General features: G+C 53.6%; 1 protein-coding gene across 5 annotated transcripts in view; it reads left to right on the top strand.

The window, feature by feature from the left end:
• LOC133368835 (PH and SEC7 domain-containing protein 4-like) overlaps window positions 1-11,824 on the top strand; it is a 43,187-nt gene extending 31,363 nt beyond the window's left edge. For all 5 annotated transcript variants that reach the window (XM_061593550.1, XM_061593549.1, XM_061593553.1 and 2 more), the window contains exons 8-16: window positions 233-291; window positions 1,083-1,175; window positions 2,372-2,415; window positions 3,900-4,060; window positions 4,504-4,574; window positions 5,115-5,260; window positions 10,090-10,234; window positions 10,441-10,584; window positions 11,173-11,824. In XM_061593550.1, the coding sequence (XP_061449534.1) occupies window positions 233-291; window positions 1,083-1,175; window positions 2,372-2,415; window positions 3,900-4,060; window positions 4,504-4,574; window positions 5,115-5,260; window positions 10,090-10,234; window positions 10,441-10,584; window positions 11,173-11,427 (1,118 nt within the window). In that variant the 3' untranslated portion in view covers window positions 11,428-11,824. The remainder of the gene's footprint in view (window positions 1-232; window positions 292-1,082; window positions 1,176-2,371; window positions 2,416-3,899; window positions 4,061-4,503; window positions 4,575-5,114; window positions 5,261-10,089; window positions 10,235-10,440; window positions 10,585-11,172) is intronic.
• The last annotated feature ends 5,151 nt before the right edge of the window (window positions 11,825-16,975 follow it).

Raw genomic sequence — 16,975 nt, 5'->3', positions numbered from 1 at the left:
CTGCTCCATCCGATGGTAAGAGCGGAAAGGCAGATTTGTTTTAAGTCCTGGGCAACCCTAGCCTTCTTCAGCTGGCCCAGAGAGAGAGGCCCTGAACTCTCTCACTAAGTGGGTTTAACTGCTGCCATTGGAGAAGGCGGGGCCAGGGGCAAGAAAAGGGAGGAGCCTGCAAGGCCCTCATACCTCCTCCTCCTCCCCTCCCTCTGAGTGTCTTGGTGTCCTTCCTTTGCAGACGCTGTGCACACCCTCACCTGTGCCATCATGCTCCTCAACACCGACTTGCATGGGCAGGTGAGGCCATGGGGGCAGGGGAGGAGGCTGTTGTGTTACCTGTGAGTCAAGAATCCTGACCTACCAGACTATGGTGTGGTGTGCAGCCATGTCTGTTTTTTTCCTTCATTACGAGGTGGGTGGTGGGTGGGGAGTTCACTGAGACTGCAAAAGACAGGGAGGCCCTTTCCTCCATGATTCACGAAAGTCACCACTGTGCCACAATTGAAATGTCAATGGACTGCCTTCAAGTCGATCCAGACTTATGGCGACCCTATGAATGGGGTTTCCATGGTAATCGGTATTCAGCGGGGGTTTTACCATTGCCTCCCTCTGAGGCTGAGAGGCAGTGACTGGCCCAAGGTCACCCAGGGAGCTTCATGGCTGTGTGGGGATTCGAACCCTGGTCTCCCAGGTTGTAGTCCAATACCTTAACCACTATGCCACACTGGCTCACAATTAGCTTTAGGAAAAAAGGCTCCTGACCACACGTGACTCCTCGCCATGCCATTAAACTTCTGGTTTGTCCTGAATGGGGAGTGGAAACTCCAGTCTGTGGCAAGGCCTGGAGCCTGGAGGAGCCTGTCCCCATGGCTGTATGTGTGTCAGGGTGGAAAAAGGAATATTGTGAGGGAGAGAGAGGGGACCCATTCTTAGGCAGCTCCCTCCTGTGTGGCTCTGGGTCTAAATCTGTGTGCAGGGAAGGAATGTTTGGGGTGGGTGGGGACTGTTCCAGGAACCCCCGTGTGGCTCTCGCACCGTCTGACATGGCCCCTCTCTCCTTCCGCCCCCTTCCCTGCTGGTGGGAGCAGAATATCGGGCGCAGCATGACCTGTCAGGGCTTCCTCGACAACCTCGACGGCCTGAACGAGCATGGCAGGAGCTTCCCCAAAGAGCTGCTGAAGGTACAGAGGGCAGTGCTTGGGTCTCCGGCGAGGGGCCCCCCATTCCTTTGGGCCTCCTCGGGGGGAGGGAGGGGAAATCGTGCATTGAAAATTCCTCCACGCAGCAGTTTCTGTACACGGGTGGGGGGAGGGGCGGGTGGCCCAGTCTCGCCTTTTCTCGGATAAGCTAGTCTTTTACATGCCCAAATGCCTTCTAGAGCTTTCCGCCCCAGCCACCCCCAGTTTGCACAGTTTGGGGGATTCCGGAATTCCCGGCTGCACAGAGGATCCATCTGCTTGCTTCAGAGGCCTCGTTGGAGGAAGCGTCTACATCTAGGCCTCAGGCCCAGCCCAACCCGCTTCTCCCTCGGCAAGCCCTTGGGGCTGGCTCTGCTGCCCTAGTCATCAGGTGCAAACCTGCCAGCGGCGTTGGAGGCCAGCAGGGCTGCCAGCAGAGCCCTGCAGCTGGACCAGGCTTAGGCGGGCCCCTTGGCTCCACTTGTGGCTCCGTCAAGTGGCCAGACAGAGGCAAAAGGGCTTGGGGGGCTCCGTGGGAAGATGGCAGGGGCGTGCTGCTGTGTGGCCCCAGCCTCTGCAGGCATGATGGTTACAGTGCCCCCTCCTCCAGTGAATGTGCAACAGGGGCTTGCCCCTCTAACCCCCTGGTCTGTTCCCGGACTGGCCTCCTTCACTGGAGTTCCTGAACAGAAATGTCTTCCTCTCACGTTGGCAGTTATTCTCCAAGCTTCATATTCCAGGGAGCACAGTACATAATGCCACAGCCATTTGGGGGTTTCTGCCCCACTGCGTGGCTGCAGGGAGAGTGCAAAACCACCCTCGTGGCATCTACCATAGAGGAGCGGCCTGGGTCTTGGCGCAGGCACCTGGGTCTGTGGGGACTCAGCAGTTTGGAGGTTTTCAATTGATTTGCTGCACCAAGAGGGCTTTGATTTTTTCCCTATAAAATAAAAGGCAAGGTTGTCAGGGAGGAAGACATTTTGTTTTCCAGAGGCAGAAAATGGAGATTGCTCTGGTGGCAGTAGCAATGGGGTCTGTGTGCTGTGGAGGTGTGTGTTTTGTGTGTGTGTGTTTGTGTTGGGGGGGCTCCTGAGGATGGACTCTCAGGAGCTTGCTGAGTGGCAGGGCCTGGGGGACTGACGGGGGTTTGGATGTGAGGAGGGAATCTTAACAGCCCTGCTCCTTTGCTCTCTGTCTAGGCGCTGTATTACTCCATCCGCCAAGAGAAACTGGAATGGGCTGTGTAAGTAACGCCAATGTGTGTGTGTGTGTGTGTTGCGGGGGGGGTCTGAGTGGCAGGAGGGAGGACCAAGGCTGGTCCTGCATGGGACCCTTTGGCAATAATAATGCTGCTGCTTGCTCCAAAAGGTCATAGCCAGGGCCTCAATCAAAAGATAAAACCTGAGGATAGGTGCAGGCTGTCCATATCTCTCTTTGAGATCTCTCTCACCATTGGGTGAGTTGCTGTGATGTCATGGTGTGAGCTGCTGTGATGGCTCAGCAATGCCCCACGGCCTCTGGCTGCAAGGTAATGGTGTTCTGTGTTGCCACACAGAACAGCAGCAGACAGCCTGTGAGGCACCAGCAGAACCTTTGTCATCCTGGAGTTTTGGTCATCCAGCTGAACAGAGTTAAATGCTCTTCCTGGACAGGAACACCTTTTCTGCCACGGACTAAGAACATGTGGGTTCTGTGGTGCAGAGGTGAGGAACATCTGTGGTCCTCTGGTTGCTGTTGGGTTCAGGTCCCACCACCCTTGACCGTTGGCCCTGCTGGCTGGTGCTGATGGGCGTTGGAGTCCGACAGCATCTGGAGAGCCCCAGACCTTTCCCACCGGGGCTGTCGTGTGACCCTCAGCCAGGAGAGAGGAGACATTTTCTCCTTGACATCCTCTGTAGGTGGTTTTTCGAGATATGGGGGAGGAACCAAACATCAATGTGCAACACACACACACATGTTCATGAGTGCGCGCACGCACACACACACAGCCTGAAAACTATTTTTCTTGATTGTGTCACACCTGTGTGAGAAACTTGCTTGGAGAGAGAAAGGGCAACTGGAATCCTAACAGCTGGGGAGCAAAGTTCCAAGGTTAGGTTGCCCGGTCTCAGTGGGGAGATCTCGCATTTCCCTATGCTCTGGAGTGAGCTAGCTGCCACCTAAGATGCACAAAACAGGTTGGCTCCCAATTTTCCAGCGGATTATGACCCCTAACAAGCCATCCCCAGATGCTCATTAAGGACTGGAAGGATTGCATCTCGAACCCAGATGCTTAAAGGTGCCCATTTACTTGCCCAAATGATTAGGAGAATGTTTAAGCAGTTGGCAGCCATCAAGGCCGGTCTTACCATTAGGCAGAGGGAGGCGGCTGCCTCAATGGTGGATGTGGAGGGGAGGGCGTGATGGCAGTGAGGTGCTGGGAGGCAGAAGTGAGTTAGCCGTGTGGTCTTCCCTCTGCACCCTCAGCTAGACGGTTGCTCCATCACCAGTGTTGAGATGAGGCTCGGTCAGCTTCTGTTTGTGGAGGGGGGGCACCTGGTTACCTTAAGCAGCAAACTGCTTTTGGCTGGCCCTTGGCAACCATGGAAGATGCCGCAAGAGTAGTTTGATGCTGAAGTCCCCGAAGTAGCTGACTCAGAAGTTGTTGTTTCTCCCTTTTCTCCCCAAAATGATTTTTGCAGGTGGGCCCATAGAAAGTCAGTCTCTCTCTCTCTCTCTTCCCTGCAGTGATGAGGAAGAGTTGCTCAACCCCGCTGTGCTCTTACCCTCTGCATCCAGCCAGAAGAAAGCCAACCCTTTCCTGACTCTGTCACATGACCCTGGTGCTGAAACGTACCAGCAGGGCCTCTTGGCTCGCAAGGTCCATGCTGAGGCGGATGGCAAAAAAAGTGAGTGCTGGGCCCTGGCAGAGGGCTAGCAGCCTGACAGCCATGCTTTGGAGGCTCTAGCCATCGCACGTGCATGCCAGGCCAGTGGCGTGGCCGATGCGGGGTGGAAGGCTGGAGTCCCTTATGCTAGCCATGATTCTCCCCCTCCAGTATGCAGGGAGTGCCTTGCAGCCGCAAGCAGGATTGTCTGGCGCCAAGGGGGGCAGGCAGTTGTAGGGCTTCCCATCTCAAGGAGCTCTCCTGAGCCAGGGTCCTCAACACCCAGAGTTTTAGAGCAACCTTGGCCAACCTGGTGCCCTCCAACCGGTTTGGATTACAGCTTCTGTCAGCCCCAACAGCTTGGAGGACCATGTGTTGGTGATGTCTGTGCTAGAGCCCCATAGCCCTTCCAAGATGCAAGCCCTGGACCCAACCAACCCCCTCCCCATCTCACTCCTTTGCAGCACCCTGGGGGAAGAGAAGCTGGAAGATATTTCACACTGTGCTGAAGGGGATGGTGCTCTACTTCTTTAAGGTAACCAACGGCTGGCCAGGCCCCGCTGGGTCCGGAGAACTTAACTCTGGTGTGGCTGAGGGATGTCATGAGGAAGAGTGTGCACAAGAGGCCTGCAAGGGGCCAGTGGGTCAGTTCTCAGAGGTGGGCATCCGTGGGGTCTGCACTGCCGCCTCCTCCTCCTCCTCACCTGCATGGAGGCTCATGGCTTATGCCTCAGTGTCCAGGCAGGATGTGTCTCACTATTTAACCCTTCTGAACCCTGGGAGAGCTCTCATTCCAGGGGTGTTGCAGCCCAGAGCTCCTCCCCAGTAAGGGCCCTTTGCACTGGCTTCCAGCCACCAGCTGCAGCATCGTTTAACCAAGAGTCTTGTCTAGCTCACGGCATGCTATGCTGGGCTAGGCTTTTGGTCTACCAGCCCTGGCTGGCCAGGGGCCTCTCCCAGCCTGGCAACTGGGGGTGTTGCTGGGGCCCTTCTGCATGCGGAATCTGTGCTCTGCTCTGCCCTGCCACGGAGGCTGTGCTTCAGGGGGCTGTTCCATTTGCTTCTGTCCCCACAGGATGAGAGCCGGATGGATGCCTCTGGCTCCGAGGAGCCTATTGGGGTGCACCATGCCCTGGCAGAGGCGGCCAGCAAATACACCAAGCGGCCCCATGTCTTTCGGCTGCAGACTGCTGACTGGCGCGTTTTCCTCTTCCAAGCCCCGTGAGTATTTGCCGGCCTTTGGAGCTGGAGCTCAGCCAAGGCCGCCTTCTCCCCTCCTCGGATTGGGGTCTTCTTCACCATCTCTGGGGCAGAGACATCCCTGGCAGCCTTTTTCCCACCCTCCACCTTGCTTCTCCTCTCTCGGACTCCTCATCGCTGCCCTGGCATGTTCACAGATCAAAAGGAGAACGACAAAAACTAGTTTTAGACGGTGCAGCAGCAAATCTTGTTACCTGAAAACACAGAATTCTTAACCATTTGGCAAGCATACAGAGAACAGTTTCAGATTTTAGGCATATATTCAAACCTGAGAAACACACTTGGTCTTGGGCATTCCTCAAAATCAGTCCTCCATTCCTATTACATTCTAAATCGCTGCTACTCTGTTGCAAATTAAAATGCTGACTAGAGTCTTCATGGGCTTGCCCTCCCAGCAATCCTGTGGGGTAGAGGTCTCTGCTGTTCCCATTTTACAGATGGAGAGGTCCAACAGTAAATGAGTTCCCTGGTAGAAGAAGGGGAGATATTGACCCGAATCCCGGCAGACTGAAGCCCAACTCTGTCTACTGGGACATGGTGACTCTTATGACTGACATGGTTGTATAGAGAACTTATCCTATTATTTGACAACCATAACTGTATTTGAAATGTAACTGACCTTAATATTGTGTACATAACTTTTGCCTGCTAGGTCTAGATTTGCCTTGCCCTTTCTCCCTTTGCGAACTGTCTGGAGTAATAGCCATGCTTGCTGTCTGTGGGCTCCACCAAGGATGCCTGCTTTCGCTTACTGACTTTACTGATGCATCTTCCGTGGTAGCTCAGTCAGACTGGCGGCTGCTGCTGCCGCCACTGGGAAACAGCTCTCCCCCCCCCCCCCCGCAAGAGGGACTCTTTCAGCAGGGAAGCTGCCGTGATGCAGGCAAGCTCACTAAATTAGAAATGGATATTGATAACTCTCTGGGTTGTTTATCTGTGTGAACAGGAGACAAGCCCGGATCAGGCTTGATGCCCCATCTAGTCCAGCATCCTGTTCTCATAGTGACCAGCCAGTTGCCCATGGGAAGCCCACAAGCAGGACCTGTGTGCGAAGAGCACTCCCCCCTCCTACGGTTGCCAGCAATGTGTATCCAGAGACATATTGCGTCCCACTATTGAGGCAGAACATCGTCGTCATGGCTAGTAGACAATGATAGGCCTATCCTCCATGAATTTATCTAATCCCCTTGTAAAGCCATCCAAGTTGGTGGCCATCAGTGCCTCCTGTGGGAGCAAATTCCATAGTTTAAATGTGCATTGTGTGAAGTACTTTCTTTTACCTCACCAGAACTGTACACAGTATTCCAAATGCAGCTGTATCATAGATTTATATAAAGGCATTGTGATATCAGCAATGTTATTTTCAATACCTTTCCTAGATGGAATTTGCCTCTTTCATGGTATCAAGCTGTCCATTATGACCCCAAGGTCTCGTTCCTGGTCACTCACATCAGTTCAGACTCCATGAGCACATATGTGAAATTAAGATTTCCCCCCCCTCCAAAATGTATAACTCAAGAATGTGTTCCTTTTCATCTCCTCATTTGGACAAAGCTTCTATTTTTTGAAGGAAGACTTCTTGCTTTTAATACCTTCTTTGACTCTGCTTGTTAATCACACTGGTATCCTCTTGGCCCCGGTGGTACCTTTCCTGATCTGCATTATACACGCCAACTAAGCTTCTAATACTGTGTTTTTAAACAACTCCCAAGCATTTTGGAGTGATTTGATCCTCTTGGCTTTGCCTTTCAACTTCCAGTCCCCTCCTTTTGGGGATGATTTCCTTTCTGAAGTCAAATGTGACTGTGTTTCTGGGAAATTGGCTATTTGCATGTATGTTTAATTTAATAGCACTATGGTCACTGCTCCCAATTGGTCAGCGCATGTTGCACCAGGTCCCAGGTGCCACTCAAGTCCAGGGTTGCTGTCCCTCTGGTTGGTTGCATTACTGAATGTTCTAGGGCACAGTCATTTAGGGCACCTAGGTATTTCAGCTCTTTGCCATGAATGAACACATCTGTAGCCAGTTTATGTCAGGGTAGCTGAAGTCACCCACTGCTGCAATATTTCCTGGTTTGGATGCTTCCTCCATTTCATTTTTCATCTCAAAATCTCCCTCAGCATATTGATCAGGGGGGCGACAGATCATCTAAATCACTCTTGAGGCTCAGTATCGCCACCTACAACGATTCTTTGGAGGAGTCTGCTTCTTTGGGGTTTCATAGCTTGTGGATTCAATGTCCTCTTTCACGTATGGAGTGACACCATCTCCAATATGTCCTTCCCTGTCCTTCCACTATACTCCATATCCAGGAATAACTTTTTCCTGCTGGTTTTCTCTGTTACGTCAGGTTTCAGTTATGCTCACTATATCAGCAAAGCTGTCCTCTAAGACCAAGTGCTCCAGTTCTCCCATCTTGGCTTGGAGGCTTCTCTTCAAGGGTCTTTGGCACTTCTGGGTTGGCCTGTGGTGCTTTTTTCTCTCTGGACTGCTATCCTGTGCCCCAGCACTCATAATGCCTCGTTCAAGGCGTACCCCGTTTAAAATTTCATCATTTTTTGGTCTTCATCCCAGGGGGGAGATTTGTTCTGAACTGGACCCCCTTTAGCTCCTGTCAGCTTTCCCCCCTCAGTCAGTTTAAGCTGCTCTGCCACCTTTTTGATTTTAAGTGCCAGCAATCTGGTTCCATCCCGGTTCAAGCGAAGCCCCATTCCTTTTGTACAGGCCTGGCTTGTCCCAAAATCTTCCCCAGTGCCTAACAAATCCACAACCCTCCTCCCAGCAGCATCGACTCATCCACCCATTGAGACTAGAAAGCTGCACCTGTCTTGCTGACAAGTGGAACTGGTAGCATTTCAAAGAAAGCTACCTTGGAGCGCCTGGCTTTCAGCATCTTACCTAGCAACCTATATTTTGCTGCCAGGACCTCATGACTGCATTCCCCCATGTCACTGGTGTTGTGGAAATATATATAGGCAGAGATACTCAGCAGTCTGAGCTGCGTGTGTGTGTTTACCTAAGTGGCAGGCTTTTACTCTGCATCAGGATCACTGAAACTTAAGACTTAGTAAAATAAGAAAAGCTACTTTATTTGTAGAAATACCTAGTAGATAGGAAAGGCATACCTAGTTCTAACTAACTTGGGGCTCATCCAGACGACTGCAAAATGTGTGACACGTGCGCTATGTGTGCTTATTATTTTTTGGTCATCCAAATGACGTCGTGTGGTGTCACGCATTTTCGTGGGTTAAATCCGCTCCTTCCAATACCGGCAAAAATGCGATTTGCTGTTTGAAATCGGGAATTTCATTGGGACATTTTTTTTCATTGGGAAACAGCGAACAAAAAGGCAAAAAGTGAGGACTATCAGCTGACAAATCAGATATGGAAATGGTGGATTATCCCGCTCCATTTGGATAAGCCCTAAATTGGAGGTGCAGCTCCCAGATGTGGATATTGCTCTCATGGCTCAGGAGAGAGAGCAAAGACAAAGGTGTCTCCTCTCTCCTCTGCCGGTTGAAGAAGAAGACAAAGGAAGGAGGGGCAGGTCAGCTTCCCTGAGCAGAATATCAGTTTACAACAGAAGAAAGTTAGGTAGAGAACAGCACAGGTGAAGGTAGGCAAGCCAGCTAGAGGACCCTAACTCTATCTTCCTTCTGGAATACACACAAAGGAACCCAAACAGGAGTTGCTCTTGCCCCACTTCCAACAATTGGTGCCAACATGCACCATGACTACTGACTCCTCTCCAGCACTGTCTACCAAGCTATCTGCTGACGGGCGACATCCACAACCTTTGCGCTGTTGGAAGTGGGGCAAGAGCAACTCCTGTTTTGTTCTTTTATTTATGTTCCAGAAGGGAGATAGTGTTAGGATCCTCCAGATGGATAGGCTTGTTTACCTGTGATGCTCTGACTGAGTTCCTTCCGTCGCTAGACTGATATGCTTAGGGAAGCTTATCTGCCTCTCCTCCTTCCGGCCTTTTCTCTCTTCCCTTCTTGGACTGTCCGAGAGAGAGGAGACATCTTTGTCTCTGCTCTCCCTCCTGAGCCATGAGGGCAACTCCCACGTCTGGGTGGTGCGCCTCCAACTTAGTTAATTAGGACTAGGTATGCCTTTCTATCTACTATGTATTTCTATAAATAAAGTAGCTTTTCTTATTTTACTGAGTCTTGTCTCAGTGATCTCAATGCAGGGTAAAAGCCTGCTACTTAGGTAAACACACACACTGGCACACACGCATTTCAGACCATTGGCAATCTCTGCTAACAAATATACAAATTTACATAACATGCGCCAGGCAGGCTAATGACCCTGCTGTCTGCGCGTCCATCTCACACACCCGACTGTCTAATGAGTGAATAGCCCACTACTAGGATCCTTCCACCCCCGGAGAAGTATCCTCAGCATGAGAGATATCTGCTTGTCCCCCAAGGAATGGGTCCCTTCTAAGGGATCGTTTCCTTCTTCCTCAGAGTGACTGTCTCCTTCCCTGAGGCCCTCGTTCTCTATGATAGCAGGAGAGCCATCTTCCTGGGAGTGGGACACAGCTCTAATGTCCCTGAAGGCTTCATCCACAATCATCTCTGCCTCTCTCGGTGTCTCCAGCTCAGCCATCTTGGCCTCAAGGAAACCAGCTTGTTCCTGGAGAGCCAGGCTTCATTGCAACTTCTGTCCAACAGGCAGATAGTTGTGCATGTTGCAGACAGGGCAAAACACTGGAAAGGCCCACACCCCTGCTGTCTTCCTTATGTGTGTATGAATTCTGTGCCTTCTACTGTTTCCACAGGACTTCGGCAGAAATGAGCTCATGGATTTCCCGCATAAACCTTGTGGCTGCCATGTTCTCCTCGCCACCTTTCCCCGCTGCAGTGGGCTCCCAGCGCAAATTCATCCGACCAATTCTGCCGACTGCACCCTGCAAGAACTCCCTGGTGAGATGGGCAGTGTCTGTGTGTGCGTGGGTGTTGGCCTTTCTGGGCAAGCTCTTCTGCAGCTGCCACACGAAATAGCAGGAAGACAGTTGGGGACGGGGGAAGAGCAGACCCCCAGCCCTTCCCTGCCCTATGAGGCTCTGTTGTGGCCTGTGTCAGCCCCTGGGCAGGGAAGGGTGAGTCACAGCCTGTTTCTCTTGCTGCAGGAGGATCAACACGCTGCCCACGAGGGCTGGATGGACAAGGTGTCAGACGAGCTCCTGGAGCACCAGCGAAACCTCCCACACAAGCGTGGGCGTGGCCGGGACCTGGAGGAGTATCAGCTGAAGAAGGAGTATTTGCTCTATGAGGTGGGGGGGGGGCTGGCCTCTCTTCTAGGGATGGCGAAGGGAGGGGCCTGAAGAGTTATGCTGTTCTGTAGGGGGAGAATGCTCCCACTGCCCTCCTCCCACACTGATTGCTTGGAAAGCCTAACTTGCAAAAGCACACACAACTTTTCTTGGGCAAGTTTTTGCACATGGTTAGTTTGCATGTTGTTTGGGTCTTTGCTAGCTGGCTTGCTCTAGTGGTTCCTGGCGCTTTCTCTTTCCTCCTCATGCCAGCCCTGTAGCGTTTTACATCTTTCCCATTGGGTGCAACACCTCTATCAGAATAAATCACGACTGCTGTTTAAAAAAAGAATCTGCGGTCACTGTTCAAATTATATTTTTGCAGTTCTGTGCATAGTTATGAGTAGGTAACCATGGATGTTGGGTGCATCCTTACTCCTGGGTAAGAATGAAAAGTAGGGGAGGAATCCACCGTAACAGGCTGAAACCTCCCCCTGGTCCTCCCAGCAGGGACGTCTGGCTGGGGTGCCTCACTGGCTGCTTCAATCAGAGAAGGCGCTTTCCCTTCATGCTTGTTTTTTATTTGTTTTGTTTTTTGGTCTTGTGCAGAAGCACCGTTATGAGACTTACGTGAGGCTCCTGGAGGTGAGGCTCAACAGTCCCACGGAGGACCTTGACCAGTGGGAAGCTCAGCTGGGAGAGGCCGAAGCAGCAGATGAGGCCTGTCCTGCCCTGCAAAAGTCCCACTCCAGCCCTTCCCTGAATATGGATGGGCTGCCTGCTGGCGTCAAGGTGAAACGGAATATCTCAGAGCGCCGGACAGTACGCAGAATCATCCCCAGGCGCAACAAGCACTTGCTGTGAGGGTTCCTCAGCTGGGCCTCCTCCCTCTCCCTGTCCCCCCAGGTATTGCTGTTTGAAGCCCAAGGATGGCAAATGGTACGAAGGGGGAGACGCAGCCCTTTCTCTGACTTGGCACTTGCAGAATTTGGACTCCAGGTGGCACCACAAGCACAATAGGTAGACTGGCGGAGACTGCGCCAGGTGCGGATGCCTCACCTGTGCGGCTTCTGCGCAATGTCCTCTGTGCTCACAGCACTGGGCATCACCCAGTCCCCCCCTTTCAACTCAGAGACTCAGGAAGTGTTTTGTCTGCTGCTGAACTCTGCTTGTGGGGCTCAGCCTTGCGCTGCCTTCAGGCCACAGTTACTGCTGCTGGGGCGGATGTGGCCTTTGTGCAATAAAGGAAAGGTGGACCGAAGCTTGGAGTGGATGCTGAGGGGTTGCTGGGAGCGGCCTGTGGCTGCGGGCACAGACTGGGGCGCTGCAGCAGCCCTGGGGGACGGCGGTGGGCTCCACATCTCCCACCTGTTCTGAGCCAGCCTCTGGGGACAGCAGGGGACAGTGGGGCAGGGGAGGATTTCCTTCCTGGCTGCTTCTCTGAGGGGGAGGTGGGGGGTGGGTTGAGGGGCCTGAAATTCTAGGAGGAAGGGGTTGACTGGCCCCGTTGTCACCCTCTTCCCGCCCCCACAGCAATTTCCCTTCGGCACCTCTTGCCCTGCCTCTTCCAGCTACAAGCCCGTTAGCTGTCTACATAGTCCACAGGGCCTGTCTAGCCGGCCGGCCTTCCTACTCCAGGCCTGGCCCTATTCTGCAGGGGAATTTGGGCCTCTGCGAAGCCAGGGGGAGGGGTGGGAACCTTGTGATTGCTCCAAATGAACCTGGCTGTGGGAGGGTGAGAGAGGCCTCTGCTCTGCCCCATTGCACCCATCTGGGCCCTGAAGGTTGGGGGTGACTCTGGGCGGGGTAAAACCAAGAATGCGCACACACTGCCCCTGTTGCTGGCAGTTTCCCCAGCCTTCATGGAAGGGCCACCACCTCCTCCTACCGCCTGAAGCCATTTAGGTCTCCAATGGAAACTGGTGACTGGAGTAGTTGCACTTGGGCCGTGCTCAGGCGCATCCTCCGGGGGCCAAGCTGGCTCCAGGGCCACCCCTGCAATGGGGGGGGAGAGTACCCCCCCAGCACCTCTCCTTCTGTAAAAGTCCATTATTAGTGGGGGGTCAGAGGCTGCTCTAAGTTAGCAGAGAAGCCAGGCGGAGGGGTTGCAGCTGGAGGGGGGCTGGCTCTGTGCTGGGAGGGGGCTCAACAGTGGCCTGGCCCTGTGGGAGGGTCGCCTACCACTTCCTCTGGTTGTGCAGTCCATGGAGGACCACCACGGAGGGTGAAAGTGGAAGGCTGCCAGACCAGGTCTCGCCACAAGGTGGCGCAGGTGAGCAGCGGCTGATTTAGACTTACTCCCCGAAGAATAAAAAGTGCCCGCTGCAGTTTAGCAAAGGGACTAGTAGCCCGCTCGCCCCCCTCTGCTGCGCCCGCTGGAATTCTAGCAGGCAGCCCAAATCGACGGTTTCGCGGGGGGGGGTGAGGGGACGAGAAAGGAACGCAGTCGACTAGGATTCCGCGTGAGTAGCCCCCGGCTACCTAAAGCAAGCTAGTGAAGCAGACGAGGGTCTCTGAGCCTGTGGGGCCCGCCGCTCTACAGTCGCCCCAGGGAACTTCCATCGCCCACCGAGCACGGGGACTGGCACCTTTCCCGCTCCGTTGGCCGATCACAGCCGTGCCGTCGGATCACCAGACGCTCCCGGGAGGGCTGGCAAGAGCCTGGCCCTGCCCGCGAGCGCACTGCTTTTCCCTCAGGAAGGGGCGGGCCGGGCCGGGCCAAGCGCAGGCTGCCCTCCCCGGCGCCCCGTCCCGCCTCCCCGTCTGAGGCTATTGCCGTTGGGGCAGGAACGGCCGGGCCGCGGCGCGCCTGCTTCGCCACCTCCGCCTCCTCTCCCCCCCCCCGTGCCAATATTTGGCTGCAGCGTCTCAGTGGGCGGCGCGGAAACTCCAGATGCAGCAGTAAAAAAAGGACAGAGGCAACGATCCTTAAAATTGCCGCATCTGTATAATCTGCCTTTTATTTTCTGCTTCATGAAGTTTTATTTCCTATTATTTATTCACCTCGTCAGCCTCCGCTCCCGCCCGCCTGATCGCTGGGACCCGACGGGCCGAGAAGCGCTTGGGGGGGGCGGGCGCGGGGGCCAGGCGGAAGGAGGCCGCCCCCTTCTTTCCCTCGGATCCCCGAGACACAGCGCAGCCCCAACCCGCGGCTTCTGGGTCCCCCTCTCCTCGAATCAGCTCCTCAGCACATCCCGGCGAGGCTGCACTGAGCAAGCGGCCCCCCGCCCCCGGGCGAGCCTGCGCAGGATGCGAAGCCGGAACTCCGCCCCGCCGCACCGGCTCTGGGCAGCCGTCGAAGTAGCCTCCTGGCTTCCAGCCTGCCCGAGGAAGGCCCGAGGAGAAGGCGGCCTCCAAGGGCCTCCGCCGCTGCAGCTCTCTGCCGGGCGCGAGGCCGTAGCGAGCCTTTCCTCGGGTGCCCTCCTCTTCCCCCAGCCGCGGGAGCACGAGGACGGGGCGGCCGGCCTGCGGCTCATTTCCAGGCGGGCCGCGGCGGGCGCGCTCTTGCTTGGCTGTTCATGCCCAGGTCCGATGACGGCGCCACGAAGCAAGTGCTCGTCTACACGTCCAGTGCTTTTCCTGGCCACTTTCCTCTTGGCCAAAAGTCCGCTCTTGCGGGCGGGGGAGCCTGTTCTTGGCTAAGAGCGCCAGATCAGCTTGACCTGCGCAGCCTGAGTTTAGCAGGGGAAATAAAAAAAACGCAACAAAGAGGCGCGGGGTCAGAGGCAGGAGCTTGGCGGTGGCGGCCCCAGTTATAGTGGGCAACACCATGGAAGCCCCTCGTGGCCTCTCCGTTGCCTGCAGCGTGCTGGAGGAGGGTTTCAGTTGATCTCACAGGGAGGTCCAGACTCCAGATTTGGTCCGGCAGCGCCCAGACGCTGACTCTCTGCAACCGTCTTAGAGAAAGGTGCCTGCCAGAAATGTGATGCCAGCTGCGGCTTAGGCCTTTCCTGTTGGTGTCCTGCACAGGGGTGTAGTCATTCAGGGTTTCAGGGGGTCTTAGACCCCTCACGTTTTGGGGAGCAGAGTCCCCATGTCTCCAGCATCCTACAAGCTAATCAGCATGAAAGAGGAGTAGCTTCTAACAGGCTTCCTTGGCCTTTCCTGCTGATTGAAGCCAATCAGAGTGAAAGGAAGCGAGTCAAGCACTGAGAAGACTCTTTTCAGTAGCTAACACTCTCCCTTGTCATGCTGATTGGCTCCCAGAGATGTCTGTTGTTGTGGGAGAACGCAATAGCAAAGATCTCATGCTGAACTCAGCAGCAAAAAGGGGGGGAAGGGTGTGGCTGTGACTATCATGAAGGGTCCCTGCACTTCTGAATATGCCGCTACTGTACACTCCTACTACTGTCCTGCAGCAAAAGGCAGAATGCACCCATGCAGCAGCACAAGGCTTCACATCTTCCCAATACTTCCAGTTCCTCATCTTTACGTAAAATGCCTGATTGTTATGTAAAAAGTTATGTAAAAGCCTAATTGTTAAGACTTGATTGGCTTTAGGTGGGAATGTCTCCAAGTGCATTTTAAATTTTGACCTGGAACTGGAGTTTGGGATGAAGAATTTTGAACATAAAATGTAGTGGAGCAGGAAGACATATGGACAGAGAGGAAACAGCAGAGGCAGGCAACTTCTGGAGTGTAACTCATTTTCTGCTTTTCTTTTAAACTTAGAACATACATTTTAAATCAGCTTATTTATGAGCTGGAAACTGGCAAGCATTTCATCACCCGTGCAGCACAGCAAAGTCTGTTTAATTAGATGTGTGGACTCCTGCACTTCCGTCCAGAAAACTGAGCGTAAACGACAATTAAAAATACCTAAGCTGCCACAATCTCCTTTGCAAAGACTTCACCACCTTGGGGGGGGGCAGGCCCCACCCCTGTTCCCATGCATTAGAGAAAGCATAACAGGCTCTTGAGCAGCCGAAGTGCCTGTTTGATCACCGTGCACGTGGAACGGTGTGCCTGGTTGCAGTGTGCCATGCAGAGGGCATCAGCAGGCACCCATGGTCAGCTGTGGGGAGATCACAAGAGTCGACGCATCCTGCCAGCCCGTCCACCTGCAGGGGCTGCCTGCTGATGAGCCTCCAGTATGTGCAGCAGTCTGGAGACCTTCAGGGCCTGGGTGGCGTGCATGCCCCCGGCACTGTGACATTCACGCATAGAAGTTTATGAAAAGTAGGACACAGGTTTTTTGAAATCATTACCATATTTTTTGGTGGCCTTTTACAGAATCCTGCAAATACTCGGGGGTGCTCATATAAGTAATGGTTGGTTGGTTTATGCATAATGGCAGCAAAATATGAACAATTGAGTACCAAGTTCAAAGATAACAAATTTATCTGACATCCTTGCACAATAGCCATTGTGCAGACTTCCCCTGGAGACTGTGCTCCCCAGGCATGGTGCAACCACTTCCAGTCCCTGGGCTGATGCTACTTCAGGTGATGCCCCCCCACCTGCAAGATATATATGGTGCAAAGGTTGCAGATATCGCCCGTCGTTTAGATAGTTTGGTAGACAGTGCTGCGGAGGAGTCAGTGGTCATGGTGCACGTTGGCACCAATGACATGGGGAAATGCAGCCGTGAGGTCCTGGAAGCAAAATTTAGGTTGCTAGGTAGGATGCTGAAAGCCAGGACCTCCAAGGTGGCTTTCTCTGAAATGCTACCAGTTCCACACGCAGGACCAGCCAGACAGGCCCAGCTTTGCAGTCTCAATGTGTGGATGAGACGATGGTGTCGGGTGGAAGGGTTTGGATTTGTTAGGCACTGGGGAACATTTTGGGACAAGCCGGGCCTGTACAAAAGGGACGGGCTCCACTTGAACCAGAATGGAACCAGACTGCTGGCACTTAAAATTAAAAAGGTAGCAGAGCAGCTTTTAAACTGACTGAGGGGGGAAACCCGACAGGAGCTGAGAAAGGTCCGGTTTGGAATAAACCTCCCCCCTGGGATAAAAACCAAAGAAATGATGAAATTTTAAAAGGGGTAGGCCTAGAAGTAGGCATTGCGAGAGCAGGGGCACAGCATATAAATTCAGAAGAGCAAAATTACCACAGGCCAAACCACAAGTGCCAAAGACACTTGAAGAGAGACACTGCTTATAAGTGCCTGTACACTAATGCTAGGAGCCTCCGAACCAAGATGGGAGAACTGGAGTGCTTGGTCTTAGAGGAGAGCATTGATATAGTGAGCATAACGGAGACCTGGTGGAATGGAGAAAACCAGTGGGATACGGTTATCCCTGGATATAAACTATATCGGAAGGACAGGGAAGGACATATTGGTGGCGGAGTCGCTCTATATGTGAAAGAAGGCATTGAATCCAGCAAGCTCGAAACCCCCAAAGAGGCAGACTCCTCCACAGAATCATTGTGGGTGGTGATACCATGCCCCAGGAGGGACTTAATA

Source organism: Rhineura floridana, chromosome 12 (assembly GCF_030035675.1).
Source record: "Rhineura floridana isolate rRhiFlo1 chromosome 12, rRhiFlo1.hap2, whole genome shotgun sequence".
In the NCBI taxonomy this organism is placed as follows: domain Eukaryota; kingdom Metazoa; phylum Chordata; class Lepidosauria; order Squamata; family Rhineuridae; genus Rhineura; species Rhineura floridana.
Note: the sequence above shows the minus strand (reverse complement) of the source record. Positions and strands in the feature narration are given on the sequence as shown.